Source organism: Dermacentor andersoni, chromosome 5 (assembly GCF_023375885.2).
Source record: "Dermacentor andersoni chromosome 5, qqDerAnde1_hic_scaffold, whole genome shotgun sequence".
NCBI lineage: Eukaryota > Metazoa > Arthropoda > Arachnida > Ixodida > Ixodidae > Dermacentor > Dermacentor andersoni.
Window position 1 is genome coordinate 194,413,812 of NC_092818.1, and position 22,397 is coordinate 194,436,208.

The window sequence follows — 22,397 nt, forward strand, 5'->3', positions numbered from 1 at the left end:
AGGCTGAAACAATGTCATGGATGGCGGCAATGGAAAAGAAACCTGCCATGAGTAACTGCTTAAGAGTAAGAAACTAAATCAGGAAAGAAACAATTTATGTTAACTCAAAGGAAGCACTTTACTTTTCGAGACGATTATCAGGATACCTTAGAACACGCATTTATAAAGCGATATACAACAAGGAAGAAGAAGCATGTGCTTGCTGTGGTAAAGCTAGGGAAACGATGGATCATGTTTTCGTAGAATGTGAAGATATCTGCCCAGCGGTCGATTTAGGCACCTCTAGCCTCCCTGAAGCCCTTGGTTTCAGCGAGAGCAGGGGGAAGTTAAAGATGGCCGCAATATCGATTAGTAAGAAGCAATTGGAAGATTGGTAGAAGTAGGCAAGATAGATATAACTTTATTATGTCCTTGGTGGGGTTCAGGGGTGGCGGGGGTTGGGAAACTAACCACTAGGTCCAAGCTGAGCAGCTAAGTCTCCCACTGCTCGGCCGTAGTTATGATGCGTGTGTTAGTGCGGTAGGTGTTTGTGGGTGAGGCTTTGGGGCATTGCCAGATAATATGATCGAGCTCAGCGCGGCCCTCACACGCTTTGCAAAGTGGGGAGTATGCATCGGGTTAAATGCGGTTGTAAAGCACGGGGTTCGGGAAAGTTCGCATCTGAAGGAGTCGCCAAGTGGTGGATTGATATTCATTCAGTGCTTTGTGTACTGGGGGGGGGGGGGGGGGGGGTGAGTAGCGTAACCGCTCTCTGCGGTAGTGGAGGAGAATTTCTCTGAACGTGACCATTCGGTCCCGCGCGTGACCGCGATGCAGAACAGAGGTCTGGTCGGGATCGGAAGACTCAACAGAAGGATTATGCGCCCGGTGCGCGAGAGCTCGGACGGCATCGTGGGCGGCTTCGTTTCCAGCCAGACCCGAGTGACCATGGGCCCAGATGGTCTAGACGCGGCGTTGCCTTGGGGGAGGAGTGCCAGAGAGTATCTTCTGCGCTTGGGGCACTATCAGTCCTCTTGTGTAGTTACGAACGGCGGCTTTTGAATTGCTGATGATGCAGTGTGCATTGGTAGCCGCGTAGGCCAAAGTGGTATGGCCGTTTCTTCTCCTTCTTCGGGTTGCGTGGCGAGTATTGATGCGGCCGCAGCGAGGCGGTATTGCAAGCTCGCTACTGCGACGACCGCTGTGTCAACGTATGCTGCGTCAGCGGCTTGGTCGTAGCGCTTTTGTAGTTGTTTAGCTCTTTCTGCACGTCGCTCCGGATTGTGTTCAGGGTGCATATTGCGAGGTATGGGCGGGATAACTAGCTGAGCGCGAATGTTTGGAGGGATGGGTACTTTTGGTCCGAATTGGGTGGTGTAGTTATAAATAGCCGAGATATAAATATTTCAGTGCCGCGAACCCATTTCACAAGGCGAGCTCTACTGCATAGTGAGACACTCTCTCCACTTGCACCGTCTAGCCTCCGCAAGCAAAATTCCTTCCCCGTGTTCTACCATACCGGACCTCGAGGATCACGTGACGTCTATGTCACGGGCCCTGCCTTCATTTTTTTTTGTCCTCACTTTCTTGTTTTTGTTTTTCGGTGCTGCGCTTTCCACTGACGGTGTCGCGCGAAAGCTGTTGTGATGTCTTGTATCGTGCAGCGCAAGATTTTGCGCGCTGTGCACAGGGGCACATGGCCAGTGGTGTAATTCAGTGCTACACGAATACTGAGCAGAACAAGCGAATCGCAGAGCCTGATTGCGCGCTGGAACACGGTAGAAAATGGCATAGTTTCGGTACCTGCGCATGTGACTGCAGGACCTTGGGAACAAGCAGAAGTACATCTCTCTTGCTTCAGTGCGAAGTAAAACAATAAACATGCAGACATTCCGTTTGTGTGTTTTATTAGAGAGGTTTAGCTTGTCCGGTATTCGGGTAAACGCAGGCGGATGGGGACGTTGGGACGGAGGTTAAACGGGAGCAGCCTGAATGGTGCAGCCACTTGGTGGCACAGACCTCAAAGAGAAAAACAGCTAGTACTGCCTTAACCAAGTGTATTCTACTTCACTGCTGGTGTAAATTTTCGGCAGCAACGCGACTGCGCCAGTGCCGAACATTTACGCCAGCAGCAAAGTAGAATACATTTGGTTAAGTCAATACTAGCTGTTATTCTCTTTGAGCTCTGTGCCACCAGGTGGCTGCACCATGCAGGCTGCTCCCGTTTACGCCTCTGCTCCAACGGCCCCGTCCGCCTGCGTTTACCCGAATACCAGACAAGCTAAACCTCTCTATTATTTCTCTAAATTTCACTTTGTCAATTCAAGCAACAGATCACACAAATACCAGATGTTGCCTTGGATAATTCTCAAAGTCACGTGTCACCACGAGCGAAGTCACAGTGTGGACCCGACTACGTAGGCATAGGGACGCGACTATGTCGCCGTCCGGCTTGGAGCGCGGTCGCCGCGAGAGGAAGCGAAAGCGGCGTTCGGATTGAAATTTCAGACCTTTCCATGGTGCGTAGCGACGTAATTCTTTGCAAACACGATTGTTAGTACGCATTGTACGCTCTACGCTTGTCAGCTCAAAAGGGCCAGACCTGGTGAGGGGCCTTTTAACGGGAGAATTTCAATGTACAGTGCAGCACTTTCCACTGGAAACTATGACAGAGTTTATACAGCCAGTTTCATCACAGTGAAGTATTACACAGAATTGAATGCATGCAGGTCCATGCAAGCACATTAAAACTTCAACAGCAGTGTCAACAGCAAGGTATTACATCTAGTGAAGTGCAAAAATTCAGTAAGTACAGTAAGTAAATAGGCACTACAGAAAAAGCCCACATCTTTCTAAACACTAATGCATTACATAGAAACAACAATAAAAACAAAATATTCGCACTGCTTCACACAGATCAGTGAAGCTGAGCACCCTCAAGCAGAAAAATATTGCCCAACTAAGGCTAAGCTTACGTGACGTATAAAACCTGCAGTGACTGAAGCAAAATATGATTTCACCCAATGGAAGACTTCATAGAAAGTGTAGGCATACAATAAAGCTCTGCCTCAGGGCTTTACATTCTACGTTGAACTGTTCTAAAAGCAAAGTTATGTAGATATGGAAAAGAGAACACGCTGACATAACATGTAATTTAATGCTTTTGAAATCATCGAAATAATGCAACATTAAACATTTCTGGCTTTCATTTGACACTTTCAGCACTCCTTGGTGCTTAGGTTTCATACTGACGCTTGGCATGTGAACAATTGAACTGTTTATTATTTTTCTGGAGGGCCAAACTGAAGCCAAAGCACTGCAGCTGCAACAGCAACATGAGAGCATTTGTACACTTAATAAATGCACAGCTGAGAGCTCAAGCTGAAGTCTTTCTCTTAACATTATGATTAAGATGGTTGTGGCACTTAAAAACTTAAGGCAACACTCTTATGGCATCCTGATTGATTAGGGTGCAAAAAGAACAAACCTGGGAGCCATATTCTGTAATGAGCAATTCCACTATACATTCTTTAGGCCTTATTGTTGGCTCAACTACCGTTGTGCAACCATTATCACTGTGATTTATCATTTGGCATGATAGATGACAAGGAAAGAAGAATGGAAAATGAAATACTGCATCCAGGTATAATGAACATTTTCAAAAGTAAGGCGCTGTGCTATCACAACTAACATTTCAAACCCTGTAGCTGTAAAAGGGGGATGCATGTGAGGTTCCGAAGCACGGAAGTACGACCAAACTGGGCGTGATACTCAGGCGACCAGAGTCAGCATGAACACGGCTCGACAGGCCACTGCCACGCAAAGTGTTGGCTGTTATGGTTTGTCGACCATTTGCTTACGTTGATGCTGATAACGGTTCACGATGGTGTTCTACCTTTAGAACTTTGCACTTTTTTGGTCAAAGTGAAAAGAAAAAGGAAAAACGTAACTTTGCGGCGCACGACGTAAATGTGGCCGATGCTGCAGCCATGGCGGCAAGACTTTTGCAAAATGCTCGTATGCCACAGTAGTTTCCTCTTCCAGCCAACTAGAATGCTACTCTATCGTATTCAGAATCCACTCATGTCGCACTCTTAGTAACATATATCACAAGCTCTCGAACAAATAATGAAGTGGATGCACTCGTAGTTTCTAAATGACAGGTGATCGGAACTGGCCGGGCACCGTTTCAAAGAGGCTTTTCATTCTTTAATGTTTAATGTTTTTAAAGGAAATTTGCAATTAGAAGATGCATAGAAGTGTCAGGAACAAAAATGAAAGCAGTGAAAATTCAATTTTCAGACCAACGTGGTGTTGAATCGTAACAGCCAATGCCAGCTGCAGTGTCTTTAATTTTTTTGCATTTTGAAGGGAGAGTCCACATACAGTCGAAACCACTTATAATGATTACCAGTTTTAACAATATGTCGATTATAATAATGGGAAGCTGCTGCACCATCAACTTCTGTATGTTTTCCCCGCTTACTACAATGCCCGGATGCCGCATTATTGGTTATAACGACAAAGTTTGGCTGCTAGGTGTCTGAACCGAACGGTAGTGAAATCCAAAACCTTGAAAAAAGAAAAAAGGAAAACGAGAAATTCGAGCCCTTGCATGATGGGCCGCTGCTCCAACAGCCACAGTGCGCTCATTTTCTAGCCATCTCCGCGCGCCTCTCTCCTGTCGCCCTTCCCCCCTCCGAACAGGAATGGGCTGTGCACACAGCTTGGTTACACCCACAGCTCTACGCCGCCCCACCCTCTGAAACATGAATGGACCGCGCCAACTGCGCTGCTCACAGGTTGCTTGCATGTTGCTTGCTGGCTCCTCATTCAGTGCAGTTCTGCAAATGTTTAATAGCTCGCGTTGGTCTTCGTTGTTTGCGTCGAAATCGTTCCTGGCCACGCAGTTTCTTGCCGCCGAAACTGAAGGTGGCTGATCCGCCCACTGATCATTGGCAATGCGCGACGTTGCCGGTGAAAAGAATGCGCACAGCTGTAGATTTTGAAACTAAGTGCTTCTAACCGATGAGGCGATCGGCGCGACTGTGCTTGCATCAGATAGCGACGGCGACGACGGCAGCAATGACACGGTTGGGCACGCTGCCTCAACGTTGTCCTCACAGGAGGCTCGGCAGATGATTCCGTCACTCCGGGGCTTTGTTATCGCGAGAAACCTTCCGCTGCACTACAAGAAGCACCTGGATGCCTTGGAGAAGGATGTCGGCAAGCTTCACGTAAAGCATGCAAGGCTGAGGGACTTGGGGTTTTCTCGTGCAAGTCAGTGAGAAGTACGTGTCGAGATGCTTGTGGTGATCCCACCTCAGCGTTTCTTCTGAATTTCTCGCAATATTTAAAAGGCCCCTTTTGGGGCCACCAAAGCGATGCCTCGGCGGTACTCACATATCGCTTGCCACCCGCGAAACCTCTTTGCGGTTGTTACAGCAGTGCCATTCCTTAACGCCATGAGCCGTGGCTTGTTACACGCGATCAGAGTGCCCAGGAAGGAGTTAAACGAGTGAACACAATCAGCAGCTGGATGGAGGAAGATGGTGGGGAGGGGCACTGGCATCCCTGCCATTATAATTTCCTCACAACAGCTCTGCCATCACCCTATTTTGATTTTTTCATGCAACCCAGTTATAACAATTATCGGTTAGAACAATGGAATTTTCATGGCACCTGAATATTGTTATAAGGGGGTTCAACTGTATAACAAACTGCTGATACAAAGACCACTTTTTGTGGAATTATTGAGTCAATTAAAATTAAAATTAGATTATGGGGTTTTACGTGCCAAAGCCACTTTCTGATTATGGGGCACGCCATAGTGGGAGGCTCAGGAAATTTGGATCACTTGGGGTTCTTTAACGTGCACCTAAATCTAAGTACACAGGTGTTTTCGCATTTTGCCACCAGCAAAATGTGGCTGCTGTGGCCGGCATTCGGTCCTGCAATCTCGTGCTTAGCAGCCCAACACCATAGCCACTAAGCAAACAAGGCGGGCGTCAAGTTCATTATTAACGGGTTCAACCGTAGCACCCCTGAAGGCATGGAGCGTTTACTGTACACAGAGCTATGTATATCAGTATGACAATCCATATGCTTCATACTTCCTGCTGTTTATGTGCAAATCTACATACACTTCAGACGTGTTAGAACAGCATTTTGCCTGTAGCATAAAGGTGCTTGTTTTAGAGTTGGAGGAAGGTAACACTTCCTGCCGTGGCACCGAACCTCTTTCACTTATTGTGGGCATCTATATACACTGTGGCCGAAGCGAAGCCAGCAATGCTCAGCATCACGAGCTGGTCTCATTCTCAAGTACTGACAAAGCACAATGCTGTTTAGCATTGGTGATGCGATGAGAGCTGGCATATTCGGCATGATATAATTAATGGTCTCTCTTCCACATATAACAGCAAATTCCATAACTCTCTGCTGGCTCAATGTGGTCCTTTCTGCCACAGAATATCACCTTCTTAAATTTGCAACGTGGATACACATTAAACTAACACATCTGCTTGTTTACTACACATAGCCACAAGCGTTTGGCCAAGTGCTATGACTGTGCACAGTTCATGCCAACAAATAACTAAAACAACTAACTAACTGAGCAACAAGTTAAATTTTCTCAAGCAATGAATGTGAACACAGAGAAACAGAAGCACAAATCTATGATGCACAAGAAAAATGGAGATCATACAGTAGTGTGGAATGATAAAAAGTATACAGTGTGACAATGTGGCTACATAAATGGTCAACAATCCATGGCTCTCATGTCAGTCGCAGACACAGTAAGGAGATGAGGCATCAAAGCACCAGTGAAAATGTGAGGGCCAACTGTTGATGCTGTTAGGCACCACCCTCCATCATACTGTACGATCTTTAAAGTACTTTGTCAATTCATGAAAGTGTTGTCTTAGAATCACTTCAAGCAAATTACTCTGCACTATACAGACAGTTTTACAAGAGCATATGCAAGGCCCTTGGATACCTAATCAAATAGCATGTCCAAATTGTGCAGTGCAGAATACAATGCAGTTCTTTGCAAGTTACTTATGCATGTCATCTTTTGGATTTAGTATGACAAACTTTGTGTGGATTGCATAGCTAACATGAAAACATTGCGCCATACAGGGCATCCCCTTTCTTCCACATAACCTTTACTATTTCTTCTTCATTGCATATGCAACAAGCAAATGATAAAACAAGCTTTCATTTGGCCTAATCACTTCAAGAACTAAATGTCAACAATGTTTTGTGGTTCTTTTCAAGAGACAAGTTGCCCGGTATTACACTGCTATGCTTAAAAAGACATCAGTGCTGCTGTAAGTGCTTCGATTTCAGCCTACCAGACAGTGCTGCAAAATTCGACCATTGTCAATGCTTTGGAGATGTAGAACGGTTTGCTAAAGGCCTCTTTGAAGATATGAGTAGCATGCCATAGCTGTTTTGGATGCATACATGCGACGCTGCGCTAAAGCTGTACATTACAGACTTTGTGCAACTCCAGTGCTGCACATGAGCCTGTGGTCTGCTCTGAAGAGCAAGTGAGCCATTTCATAGGCATTGGTCTTGTTGGAACAATATGCATCCCACTATAGAATCAAAAATGATTTTGTACATACAGGATGAACATGGGATCCTAGCAGACAAATTTCCATGCTTGAGTATGACAGCTAGCTTAGTGCATGCAAAGCTGTACCATAAGATTGCAGCAGAAAATAATAGCACCATATGATACATGATGGTAACAATATCAGCCAGCAGAGTGCAGTGCTTTTTACCCTATGCAAACCAAAGCCTGCAAGCAACTGGGATGCTGGGAGAAGTGTTTCAGAAACCGCATGTCAATCAGCACCCATGCTAAGGAACAATTATAAGCTATAATGCTGAGCAGAGCTACCAACAAAACATTAGGACATGCATAGTTGCTTAGGGCATGGATTTGGTTGCTTCACTGCACTGAATGATTAACACAAAGTGAAAGCTCACCAGTGAGCTAACCACAGATAGCTGTTTTGAGTGGACCTCTGGGCCCACTTTAAGAACAGCACTCAAATGAGCATGACTTAACCTAGGTCATTTGACCTCTCTATGGGAGGGCAACTACACTACTTAATAAATGACAAGAAAAAATCTTGCGGAAGGACGATTACAGCAAATCACACGAGTGCAGTGCTGACGATCTCAAGATGCAGCACTGCTGCTTCAAAAGAAAAAAAAATAATGGCACTTAAATTACAAGAGAGTGACTGGTGGAGAAACCTCCTTTGTACAATGTCTCAGGTCCATGATTCATAGAAACTGAAAAGAGTCTTTCTCTACACTATTGGAGACGTGTGCTTGGACTGCCCAATCACCGTCATTGCCTGGTGCATGCACCATCTGGGCAACAGCATGATGTCAAAGACATGCGAGTGCATTGGAAGAGGGTGTTCACCTATGCTTGTAGCCTGCTTCTACATATTCTCCCTTTTACTTTTATATTTCGTGGACATTTTCATCTGTATAGAAACACAGAACTAGGTTGAAATCGTTTGCAGCCTTCTAACACGTCAAGCTATCTTAGGTATGTTCCGCCTTCACAGTAAAGCATGTGTCAGTGGGTGTCACAATCTCGACCAAGCAACTTGATGCTTCTCAAAAGGCGTTAGAACAGCAGTAAAGGCATTCACACTGAGACAACTTTCCAGTGTACTCAGTGGTGAACCTATCCCAAGACAGTGTTTTAAGTCTGCCTTAAGAGGAAGCTTTAGCTCGGGCCCAACTCCAACGCGGTCTATTCAAATACATGTAAAACGCAAAAACGCTTTTCTGAGATAACGCCTGGACCGATCTTAATGAAATTCGTTGCATTTGAGAGAGAAAGTTAAATTCTAGTGACTGTTAGAAGCGGAATTTCGATTTAGGGCTTGAATTATGTTAAAAATATTTTCAAATATTCGACCGTTTGAAAAAAATAGAAGCACGAAGTTTACAATTTCTTTGCGCAGCATCAAGAACGGATATCGCGGTTCTGTAAACGGCATCCATTAGATCATTCAAAGCGGACAAATTCGATATGTCATGTTACATTTTACGTGAATTTGTAACGTAGGTTACAAGGGTTCTGCAAAAGCTGTATTTCCATATTATAAAATTTTTTTATATTCATGTGTAACATATCAATTTTGTCCGCTTTTATGTACTATTAGTTGCAATTCCCAGAATTGTATTATCATTTTTTGTTGTTGAGTTACAGAGTTGTAAACTTGATGGTATCGTTTTTTGAACATTTTTGATTTTTACCAATTTTTAATAAAAAATTGGCGACCTAACTTAAAAATTCGAAACTAACAGTCACTAGATTTTAAGTTTTTCTTTTAAGTACAACAAACCTCGTCAAATTTGGTGCAGTGGTTGCCAGGAAAAACGAATTCTCCTTTTACATGTATTTAGATAGGAGCACCTGAGCTAAAGCTTCCTCTTAAGGCCCAAGTTATTGCAACTTTGCTCTTCTTCAGATGCACCATGATTACTGCACTCTGAATCCCAGTCCCAGTGAATATGCAGAGGGGGTCCAGAACCACCTGCTCTTTGTCAGCCATAGGCAGCTACAGGCACAAACTTTTCACTTCAACAATTCCTGCAATGTGGTAGAAGCCAAAGTTAAAGACTATGAGCAATATCAGAAGTGGTGTATGGCTCATAAAGGGACTGGTCACAGCACAGCCAAATGAGCTGGACAATTCCAAACAAATATCCTCAGTGGACCTGGCAGGCAGCTTGCTTGGCCTAGCTTGGCCCTCTTCAGATGTCCAGCAACAAGCCCACCTAAGAACAAAAGTGCCCATTATCAAAATCTCAACGTGTGTCAGCATCAATGCGCATCGAGCCTGGTACATGTGCTAGGCATGTTCTATTTATGCTTGCATAAACACTCACCAACCCCCCCACCCCCTCCCTGGTGATGTTTACATTTACTGTAGGCCGAGTCCTCAACTCCATTACTGCACTACCTGCCACCTAATTTCTTTCTTATACTGGCGAAAGCAATATTTTTACATCTCAAGCATGCAACAAAGATCACCATACTTGATATTCAAAGAAGAGGTTATCCCTCACCCTGTCACAGATGTAGACAGGTCACCCTTGTAATCTAACCAAATGGGACTTATGCAAACTGTTTCTATGTAGTCATTATGGTTTCAGTTAAAATTCTACTGCATGTTCATGTGAAGGGTTGCACCAGTGTAACAGCCGCAACCCTAAATTTGAGTTAAAGGAACACTTAAGTGCAACACTATATCACTTTACTGTGCTCTTTAAAAACTATATTTTCATTCAGTTGACTACTAATCCAAAAAACAAAAGTCATGCTTCCCTTACTTATAATTTTGCGCCAAAATCTTAGCACCAATACAGCAGTGCGATGCCAGGTATATCGAAATATTTTCTTGATTATTGGCTCATTATTTTTCTATTTTACCATTTAAGTCATTTTTACTCCTGCATGGGCTGCACCGCACAATTTAGCCCCCCCCCCCCCCACCTACCCCCCCGCCCCCCCCAAAAAATTAAGTGCTACCCTTATACCAATGGTTCTTAAATGGGGGTCCGTGACACTCAAGCCCGCAAAAAAATAAAAAAGGAAAGAAAAAAATTCATATTCGAATTCGATTTGAAAAATCACCATTATCATCATCATCAGCCTGTTTTATGTCTACTGCAGGACGAAGGCCTCTCCCTGCGATCTCCAATTACCCCTGTCCTGCGCCAACCGATTCCAACTAGCGCACATGAATTTTCTAATTTCATCACTCCACCTTGTCTTCTGCCATCCTCGAGTGCATTTCCCTTCTCTTGGTACCCATTCTGTAACCCTAATGGTCCAACAGCTATCTCACCGGTGCATTATGTGACCTGCCCAGCTCCATTTTTTTCCTCTTAATGTCAATTAGAATATTGGCTATACCCTTTTGCTCTCTGATCCAAACTGCTTTCTTTCTGTCTCTTAATGTTATGCCTAGCAATCTTCATTCCATCGCTCTTTGTGCGGTCCTTAACTTGTTCTCAAGCTTCTTTTCAGTCTCCAAGCTTCTGCCCCATATGTCAGCACTGGTAAAATGCACTGATTCTACACCTTCCTTTTCAATGATAATGGTAAGCTTCCACTCAGGAGCTCACAATGTCTGCCGTGTGCAAGCCAACCCATTTTTATTCTTCTATGAATTTCCTTCTCATAATCAGGGTTCCCTGTGATTAATTGACCTAGGTACACATACTCCTTCACAGACTCTAGAGGCTAACTGGCGATCTTTAACTCTTGTTCCCTTGCCCAGCTATTCATCATTATCTTCGTCTTCTGCATATGAATCTTTAACCCCACTCTCACACTCTCTCTGTTAAGGTCCTCAATAATTTGTTGTAATTCATCTACATTGTTGCTGAATAGAACAATGTCACTAAGGTATGTCACTAATGTTGCTAAGGTATTCACCGTCGATCCTTACTCCCAAGCCTTCCCAGTTTAATAGCTTGAATACTTCTTCCAAGCACACAGTGAATAGTATTGGAGAGATTATGTCTCTCTGTCTGACCCCTTTCTTTATAGGAATCTTCCTGCTTTTCTTGTGTAGAATTAAGGTAGCTTTGTAACTTCTGTAGATATTTTCCAAGGTATTTACGTAAACGTTCTGCACTCCTTGATTACGTAATGCCTCTATGACTGCTGGTATCTCTACTGAATCAAATGCCTTTTCGTAATCTATGAAAACCATATAGAGAGGCTTATTGTACTATGCGGATTTCTCGATAACCTGATTAATGACATGGATGTGATCCATTGTAGAGTATCCCTTCCTGAAGCCAGCCTGTTCCCTTGGTTGACTAAAGTCCAGTGTTGCCCTTATTCTATTGGACATTATATTGGTAAATATTTTATATAATACTGAGAGTAAGCTAATGGGCCTACAATTTTTCAATTCTTTAACGTCTCCCTTTTTGTGGATTAGAATAATGTCTGCATTCTTCCAGTTTTCTGGGACCCTTGCAGTCAATAGACACTTCGTACAAAGAGCCGCCAGTTTTCCAAGCATTATGTCTCCTCCACCTTTGATTAAGTCGACTGTTATTCCATCTTCTCCTGCCGCTCTTCCTCGTTTCATGTCTTGCAAGGCCCTTCTGATCTCATTGCTAGTTATAGGATGAGTTTCTGTATCCTATTCATTACTGTTTCTAATTGAGGTATCCTGACTCCTCTGGGTACTGCACAGGTCAGTATAGAATTCTTCCGCTGCTTTTACTATCTTCGAGAGTGCTGATGATATTAGCCTGCTTATCTTTCAGTGCATACATCTTGGTTTGTCCTATGCCAAGTTTCCTTCCAAGTGATCTCAGGCTGCGTCCATTTTTTATGGCTTCTTCAGTCTTTCTCACGTTATAATATCGAATATGACTTATTTTCTTCTTGTTGATCAATTTTGACACTTCCGCGAATTCTATCTTATCTCTTGAGTTAGACATTTTCATTCTTTGTCGTTTCTTTATTAGGTCCTTTGTTACTTGGGAGAGCTTACCTACTGGTTGCCTTGGTGCCTTGCCTCCCACTTCAACTGCTGCCTCTGAAGCCAGCCTAGTCACGGTTTCATTCATTACCTCTATGTCATCTTCAGCTCTCTATTCTAGGGCTGCATATGTGTTTGCAAGTACCAGCCTGAATTTGTCGGCTTTTATCCTTACTGCCTCTAGGTTGACCAGTTTCTTCTTAACCAATTTTACTCTTTCTCTCCTCAAATTGAGGTGAATCCTAGCCCTCACTAACCTATGATCACTGCACTTTACCCTACCTATCACTTCTACATCCTGCACCATGCTGGGATCAGCAGAAAGTATGAAATCAATTTCATTCTTGTTTCACCATAAGGGCTTTTCCAGGTCCACTTCCTGTTGTTACACTTCCTGAAAAAGGTTTCATTATTCGAAGCTTATTCCTTTCTGCGAATTCTACCAGTACCTCTTCCTTTAGCACTCCTAGAATCAACGCCGTAGTTGCCAACTACTTGTTCACCAGCCTGCCTTTGCCCCGCTTTTGAATTGAAGTCACCCATTACTACAGTATACTGAGTTTGCACTTTTCTCATCGCTAATTCAACATCTTCATAAAACTGATCTACTTCATCACCATCATGACTGGATGTTGGAGCGTAGGCTTGTGCTTCCTTTAATCTATACGTCTTACTAAATTTGATTACAACTACAGCTACCCTCTCATTGATGCTCTAGAATTCGTCAATGTTGCCCGCTATGTCCTTATGGATTAGGAATCCCACCCCGTTTTGCTTCTTATCTGGCATACCTCTATAGCAGAGGACACGTTCGTTATTCAGCAATGTATAAGCTTCTCCAGTTCCAATCTCACTAAGGCCGATGATATCCCAAACAATGTCTGATAGTTCCTAAAAGAGTCCTGCTAAGCTAGCCTCACTTGACAGAGTTCGGAAATTGAAGTTTGACAGTGTCAGTTTCTACTGGTGTCCTGTCCGGACCCAGAGGTTCTTAGCAGCCTCTGCTGCGTTACAGGTCTGACTGCCGCCTTGGTCCGGTGCTCCGCAGCTGCTGGGGACTGAGGGCCGTGGGTTGATTGTAGGAATCATTCGGGAGATAGCTGCGGAATACTGCACCAGGGAGGCCAATTCCTGTTCTGGTTCTGGTTTGTTGAAGCTTAGTGGGCTTTCCTAATTTGGTTGTACCTGGATTAGTACAGCAGCCCCACTCGCTCTCGGTATCTTTTGCTGGTGTCAAGCATCACTCCAAGCCTGCAGATTTGTGCACTGGAGGAAGTGAATTTCAAGCTCACCACCGTCGATTTGAAGAATAGATGTTCAAAAATGTTCGAATATTCGGTTCGATACGAATATACCAATCAAATCGAATATGTTGCTGGCTGTGCAGGAGCAAATATGGTTCTTAGCACTTGGTTTTATTGAATCTAAGAACATTGTTGTGATATTGTAATGAATTTTATGATAATTTGATGCTCCTTGCAAAAGTTCACTTGTAAAGCGCACTTAGCCGCTAAACGTCTAAACTGTGCGGGAAAGCCAGCCTCAGCAGCAAGGGGCAAGGGTTTGCAGACAGCAAGGATGCTTTCTTTTTTTTTTTGTCAGTGCCACCTTTAATTTTGAGTTTATTGCTTGAAAGCAAGTGCGATGAGTGACCACTGGCACAGGGTCAAATGCCTGCGAGTTTGCAGGCATTTGATGCGGTATATTAAGGTGCAGGTTAGCAAGGGCAGCTAGTGGGAATTACTCAATTTTCTAAATTAACATGAGCCAAATGCACAATTTCTTTAGTATAATGGCTTGCTAGTCTAATTTAGTAACAGTGACAATGTAATTGTAATGTTCCAACATATCAAATTAATCTAACTTGCTAATAAGTGCATGTGCATATCATTACTCGATATTCGATTCAATATGTGAAGCTTAAGTATTTGTATTAGAAAATTGTGATATTAGCAAACCCCTAAAAAAGCATTTTTTTTTTTAATTGCATGTTTTTTGGAGGCCAGTTTAGCCTCGACTCATTCCCAGTTCTGGGATCTGGTCCCGGAACTGCGGCAGCAATCCACACAAGACAATAAAAATATAAAACACGTCACAATGTTCGCTGCCAATTTTGTTCATAGAAAAGAAAATCTTCCTATAAAGAAAGACTCTTCGTAGCCGTCAGCACAAAAAGCAAGTGCTGCCACAGCTAACCTTTGGCTGCCACTAACTTGCGAATTTGGTGAAATGAGCTATATATAACGTTTCCTCTACTCTAGAATTAAAAATAAAACTACAAAAGAAAATTGCAGTCACATGCAATACGAGTGGTAAAACAGTACCCGAGGTCGAAAGCGCCCCATGGCTACACGGCGGCGCCGACATACAAAAAATTGATTTAAAAAATATAAGTAATTGGAATAGTGTTCAGCTCTCTGAAGTCTCATATGCTGGTGCCAGTGAGCAGTCTTGGGGCCCCTTCAACTATGAGCACTGTCTTGCAGCTCATATTGCACGCAACTGTAGAACATAGACATCGAGAATTGCACCAACACTTCTCATTTAGAAACCAGAGATGGTACCACTACACTAATGTGCCACTCAAGATGGCGGCTTTCTGACTGGTTATTTGATACATTGTGAAAGGTACATTCAATTGCCTTCGCAATGTTTCTTTCTTTTTCCCCGAATTTCGGCTTGTTAAGGCATCTTTCCTCCTAGTCTTGGCAAATTGTATACATAAAACTTCGCTCCCTCACAAACATGGAGCCTGCGAGTGCCACTAAAAGCACCTTTCTTTTCAACACTATGGTTTATGGCTGTATTGACATGGATGTGCAGTGCTCACATCTTCTACAGCGTGCAGTCGCTGCCGTTTACTTCCTGAACACACCTGCAGTGCAAGACAAGCGCAGTACAGTGCTGGTACACTTGCAGTTCAAGATGAGCGTAGTACAACACTGGTATCATTGATGTTGCTGCTGCCAAAGAAGACATTGCAACACCTATTTCCATGTAAGAACCCCCCCACATCCCTCCGGCTGCTGTCACCACTGTACATTTGGCTTCTGTTCATTCGACTCCAGTTAATTAGATTTTTCGGTTAATTTCATCCCAGCCGAAGGTCCTGGCCAGCACCCATGTATTTCTATAAACTCAAAGTTTCATTATTTCAATCCTAAAATTAACCTTTGCTAGATAATTTGCACTTGACTAGTCAGCAAGCACGTGCCTGGCCCCTATGATGAGTCTGAAAGCAACCCCTTTAGTGGTAGCACCCGTCTCAGCAAAGTTTAGGGGGCAGTGAATGTGTTAAACGCACGTCATTGCTCATCGAAAACACTCATTTTTGGCCTGCCCTAGGAAGATTTCCCACCAATAGCCATAGCTCACAATGTCTGATTATGGTATTTACCCGATTCTAACATGTACCTTTCTTTTCCTAAAAAGAAGATTGGCCTTAACATTGCTTGCGCAGTGCAACTGAACAAGGACACTAAAACCACCTTTGCAACGTTTGTATGCTTTACCGCATAACACGCACGTGTCGCGGCGAAGCTCACTTAAGGAAAAACGTGTGTCGAAGCTGACTTTAGGAAACCGGCTGCAATTGTGCAACAATATTTCTTGCTAAAGAATCGGGTACGCATTAAAATTCTTTTTTGTTTAGGCACTTTTACGTCATTTCTAAATTGTTTTTTTACTTTTAAGACATAGAAAATGGGCGCGTTTGATTTGGGGATATGTTAGAATCGGGCAAATACTGCCAAATGAATCAGCAGTGTGTTTTGGCCTATTTTGTTTTTTGCACCTTGTTTAATTTGAACTGCCGGATAATTCTACCAATCTCATTGGTCCCGTAAGGGTTGAATTAATGGAAGTCAACTGTACTCACAAATAATACTCACAATTCACACCATGTTGCAAATTATTCTGGGCAAAAAAGGCAAGTACTGCATCCAAGCATTTTAATTAAACAACTGCCTCCAGGAAATGACACCTGTGTGTGAAATTTGAGTGCAAGCAAGCTAGTTGTTTAATTGGTACAAGCATTTATACCAGGCTCACTTAGGCATGCAATATCAGATAAATTGTCCCAGATAATGAAAGAAAAACTTATCCTCCATCCAACAGTAGCACAGAGTTTTAATGGAAAGCCTTGCTTCAGAGTTGCTGATTACTGTATTTACTCATGTAAGGCCCGTATTTTCTTCTCTTCGATCTTTTACAGGGTGTGAGCATTACACAAAGGAGGCTCATGGCTACTCGTTGAAGCACTGAACTGTAGTCCGACTGCTATGCAGGAAAAGGCCGTCACTAGCGGCAGACTATGAGCGCATTTACAGTTCCAAACCAACTTTTGTACACAGACAATGCCGCTCAAATGTACGAATAATCGGGCCGACATTTAAATGAATTGTGGTGGTAAAAATCAATTCTGCTGTTTTTTAGACCACCAGCACAATGGAAAATTAATTTACAGACTTTTGCTCAGTGTTATGTGCCATTAACATAAAATTAATCGAAAGTTTCGTGATGGCCAAGGCCTAGGGTGTGTCCCGGGTCGTCGTGAAGTGCAGATGCTGTGCATGTGGCCTTGACTTTGTGTCAGTTAAGCTATGCTGTGCAAGATCAGTCTGGAACTTTATATGGCTCTATGGCAACAAGCAAGCTTACGCCGTTCTGCAGCCCAGTAAGTGCACAGACAAACTTAGTAGGCTGTCACAGTAGTTTCCAACTGAATGGCTACAGACCCAAACTCCACTTCAGGCTTGTAGCCGTCAGTCCAGCCTGTGCATGTGATATCACAACCAATTATCGATGTGGTCTGCTTGTACAAACATTGTAAGGGTGAACCTCCCAAAACGACTTGCCACCCACCCACTCCACCTACCGGCTAGGCCTGACCGGCAGTGCTTCATCGGTGACCAAAGTTGCAATTTAGCTCGACTTTTAGTGTTACCATATGGGGTGCAGTGATGGTGATAATGTTATCATTAGCCAAACTACCGTATTTACTCGCATAATGATTGCACTCGCGTAATGATTACACCTCTGAATTTTGTCGTCAAAATTCAATATTTTTTATTTTCCGTGTAATGATCGCACCCTGAACTTGCCGCAGCGATATGTCGTGTGCCAAGTCTAGCTAATAATGATCGCGCTTACCATCTGTCGAATGCTACGCAAATGACTCTTCAAGACAAACCAAGTGGTCTGCACACACCAAACATTCTTAAGTACTAGATGCCTCATTTCATTACTTTCATCACTTTCCGCACTTCCATGACTAAAAAAAAGCTGCAATCAAACATGCCTTGATTATGTGTAGGCATTATAATGGTTGTGGTCAACAACAACAAAAAAGGCGCCTTTTCGATTCTTCTCATCTGCACTCGTGGGCACGAAACAAATCGCAAGCGGCAACGATAGTAGCCACGTTTACACAGATACGTTAGAAGTGTACCCTATTCATACGCCGACGCTTGTAACACAGCTAAGGTATTCACCCAACCTCAGCGGGAACATGCCGTATTAGGATAGTAGTGAAGATAGATGCCGCAGTTTCCGCAGCATGCCGGCCATGTGTTTCTATGTCACTGGCAGCTAAGCGCGCCCATCTGTTTCTGTCCCCTCAAAGTGGACATGGCTACGTTATTGCCGCAAACTTGCCGATATTAATGATATTATTCATTACTGGTATGAAAGAAACTGTTTCAATGCACATAATGTACTCAAGAGAAGAAAAAAAAATAACATTTGGCTTGCTCTGCCGGCCGCCATTCTTGTTTTGGTGTCCCACAGCAAACGCGGGATGAAAAATTTTTTTATTTCTTTTCGCGGGATATTTAACCCGCGTAATGATCGCACCCCTGACTTTGCGTCAATTTTTCTGACAAAAAAGTGTGATCATAATGCGAGTAAATATGGTAGTGCCATCTAGTAGCAGCTTGCGGAATGTTGGTATGCATGTGTTCCAAGTTTTCGCACTCCGGGGTGGGAGTCCAGCCCTTACGCAAGTAAATACGATAATTCAACTTCGTTCTACAACCTACTAGCCTCCTGGTCATCTCAGATGGTAGAGCGACTGCCCCAAAAAGGCAATCCATGGTTTGATACATGGACAAGCACAAATTTTTCTTCAGCTCTGAAGCTTTCTTTATGAAAACCGACATGAGATTCCTTCGCAGCTTTGTACTACTGTTGGGTGGATGAAAATATTCCCTTTCATGAAACTTTCTCTAAACTGCAGATTTCCACATATTTTATTTGCAGTTTTAATGGATTACATGCTTGCGTTTCACCTAAATACAGCCTACTCTCATTACAACGGACCCTGATAATCCGTCAAAAAACGTCCGTTTTATCCGCAGTCCGTAATATCCGATATGCCTCACTCCTGAAACTTTCGTTGCAATGTCTACCATCATTGCAAAGAGTGAGTGATGAATGTCCACAGTAAAAAACAAACAAAAAGGTCGCACTTCTGCTTGAAAGGCAAAGCATCGATTGCGATAGCAAATTAAGCTAATTAAGCAAGATAAGCGTGGCAGTAGCAGCAAGTGAATTGACCTTCGTGCTGTCTCACTTCAATGCGAACTAAACGTTGAAAGCACAGTGCATACGAAGCTACCCATACTGGGTGCACTTTGTCCCCATGGCAGATTGCTTTCAAGATATGGGGTCCACGCGGGCCTGCACTCTGTCCGCGTCACAGATCGCTTTCAAGATACAGCGGCCGTGCCGTAAGGGGCAGCTGCTGCAGAAAAATCCCCCTCTCTCTCACCTCACCCCTCAACCCCACCCCCCGTGACTCGCACGCGAAAGAAGATGGCACATGTCTGCCCTACCTTCCTCCCTCGCGCACATGATATTGAGCTGTGACTGTCGGCTGAGCCTCACAAGTCAGTTGTCAGCCCGTGTCGACATGGCAAAAGTATGTTTTAGATGGCCAGTATTGAAAAAAAAATTCTGCTAATTTCGTCTGCTGCAGCTGATAGTTCGTTGTAGCACGGTCTGTTAAAAGTGAACTTCGTTGCATTATTAAAATAGGCAGAACAAACTAAGGCTTAAATATGGTCTGTTATACTTGAAAGTCTGTTGCACGTGGGTCCGTTGTAACGAGCGTAGACTGTCTCTGCAAAGCTTTACTTGGTGTAGTATGGTGAGCAGAGGTTTGTCAACTGTGCATGCCTCCGACTGTTGGTCGGGGGGCAGCAGGTCAACTGGGCACATTCCTTCCTTGTTACGTGCCTCCAGGGGTGCCCCGTGGTGCATCAGCAGGCGCACCAGCTTGTCCTGCTCTCGGCTGGAGGAACGGCAAGCCATGTGCAGTGCTGTGTCACCCGCGTTATTGGCAATGGCAACCAGGTGGCGGGGGTTGTCCGCATTCAGCAACAGAAGCTGCAGATGACATGCCAACAGGCTCTTTTTGTTCTCTTTCGAAAAATAGTGACAATTTGCCTAAAACATAAAGGAAGCCCATATTTCCGTAATAAGAAAAGAGATATTTCCCTTTCAGTGACAGTAGACACATCCGCGCACATGACTTCCTTTTACAAGTTCTTTCCAGCTGTGGGAAGGAAAAAAGCCCCAGACATTCAGCTGCAAGTAAATTGAACTCTCTGCTTAAGCAATGTGGCTCCGTTTTATTTTAGTCTGCAATCTACAAGTGAATTTGTTTATTTCCACCCTGACAGGACAGATGAAATTCATCTAATTATTCGGCGGGTCGAATTAAACAAGATGCAGAAAAAATGGCAGAACACATTGTTGCTTCATTTGGCAGTAATTGTCCAATTCTAACTCACCCCCGAATCAAGCATGTGCCCACTTTCTATTTGTCCAAAGTAGAAAACTAACATAGAAACAGCGCCAGAAGTCCTAAACGAAGTAGAAATCCAATGCACTTCCGATTTTTTAGCACGAAGAATGGGCGTTTAATGTATTGTGCAATGGCAGCCACTTCATTATAATCAACTTTGCAGCAATATATTCGTGTTATGCGGTAAAACATACAAACACCGCAAAGGCAGTTTTGTTTCATGTCCGATTGCACCGCACAGTCCATTTTCAGCCCAAATTTTTTGGAAAAAGAAAGAAACGGCATGCATCAGAATTGGGTAAATACCATGATCCTACAATGTGAGCTTCACTATTCCTTCAACATCTTCTTAGGCCAGGCTGAAAATCGGTGTTTTCAAGAGGAGATGACGTGTGTCACTGCCTTCTAAGGTTTGCCGGGACAGACACTTCCCCTGAAAGGGTTGCTATTTGGGTCACCATAGGTGTCAGGGGGCATGCATGCTGACTGGTCAAGTTCGAATTATCCGGCAAGGCCAATTTCTCAATCAAAATAATGGAAGCTTGGGCCCATAGTAATGCATGGGTGCCGGCCAGGACCTTCGGTCGGGATCCAATTAAGCGGAGTCAAATTAATGTAAGTCAACTGTATTGGTATATATGACCATTTTACTGATGGCACTGCAATGTTTGACCGGATGTTGAATGTGTTTCTACCAGCGATGGTTAAGAAATAGATTTTTGTTCCTCATAATCTCAGTAGCCAACATAAAAAAAAAAGAAACAGAGAGAGAGAAAAAAGAAAAAGAAAAGGAGGAATCACCGACGATTACGATACAGCTATATTGGCTGGCGAGGACAATCTGTCTCGTGTAGTGTGTTGCAAATGGAGCTAAGTGTGGCATGACTGCCCAGCTAATCAGGAGATCGCGAGAGGCAGTGTGTGGGTGACGCGTGGGCATGATTCACAGCAGCCGTCACAGACACTCAGGCAGTGCCTTGTTTCCATATGCGTGACGTGCGACACTCCGGCACCATCTTGTCGGCACTGTCGCCGCAGAGCCCTTCTTGCACAGCACTACACTTTTCTTCTCCCGCTTTTGCCATACCCTCTTTCTCCAATTTCATCCTTGCTATCGGTGTCTTTCATTCCCCGCTGTGCTCCACGTTTGCTCTTTCACCTTTCACTGTGCTTGTTCGCTCGGTTACAAGGGATGCTGACGCTCACCGCAGGAAGCGGCGCCCAAGAGCTGCACTCTGAAAAGAAGGATTAGCTAATACAAGAAGTGCTTAGTGCCCTTCGAAATACCATATTTGCACGATTCTACCGTGCCCCCGATTGTAATGTGCAGTTATATTACAACCAAGATGTATAAAAAAGAATAACTTGCTGCCGATTCTACCGTGCACATCAAGTAACGAAAGCTTAGTCGATGCGTACCGTGTTGAAACAATTTTATGGGACACACAAAGGCACAGACACGCACACAGGTGAATCTTAGCAGCTAGTCGCTATCGGAAACTGACGACACCTCCTTATCGCTGTCTACCGGCCACATAATGTCATCTTCAGTTCAACTGATTAGAAATGCGTTAGATGGAACAACAAAACAGCAAACAGCAAACTCCAAAATGACGGGCGCAAAGCAAGCCCCCCCCCGCCTCCCCCAAAAGAAAGAAAACAATGTCCATTTGATAGCAGTGTGGCTAGCTACCATGCATGGAGCATTTTGTTTTAGTAAGAACCAGTTTCTTTTTTGATGTTGAGTAGAATTAGTTAAGACTGTAATGCACATGCAAATTTGAACACACTTTTTATCGAAAAAAGGTACACACTAGAACCGTGCAAATACGGTAATCTCTAATGGAGTCAACACACTTGTGTAACCTTTTCTCCCACTGTTCAAAGCAACCCTGGATCTCCTCAAGCTTAATGCTGTTGAGTGCCCTCTGTGAAGTAATAAATCTGCTTCATTTATTGAATTTTCTTTAAAAAGAAATAAAAGGATCACAGGAAGCTTGGTCTGATGAATAAGATACATTGGCCCATCCCTGAGAAGCTAATTACCACGTCATAGCCAA

General features: G+C 43.8%; 1 protein-coding gene across 1 annotated transcript in view; it reads right to left on the reverse strand.

Moving 5' to 3' along the window:
• Positions 1-2,629: 2,629 nt before the first annotated feature.
• The window catches only part of LOC126531786 (NF-kappa-B inhibitor delta-like), a 44,283-nt gene continuing 24,515 nt past the window's right edge, over positions 2,630-22,397 (reverse strand). The window contains exons 6-7 of the mRNA XM_050179514.3: positions 19,707-19,916; positions 2,630-9,798 (exon numbers count right to left, since the gene is read on the reverse strand). Coding sequence (XP_050035471.1) covers positions 9,775-9,798; positions 19,707-19,916 — 234 coding nt within the window. The 3' untranslated portion in view covers positions 2,630-9,774. The remainder of the gene's footprint in view (positions 9,799-19,706; positions 19,917-22,397) is intronic.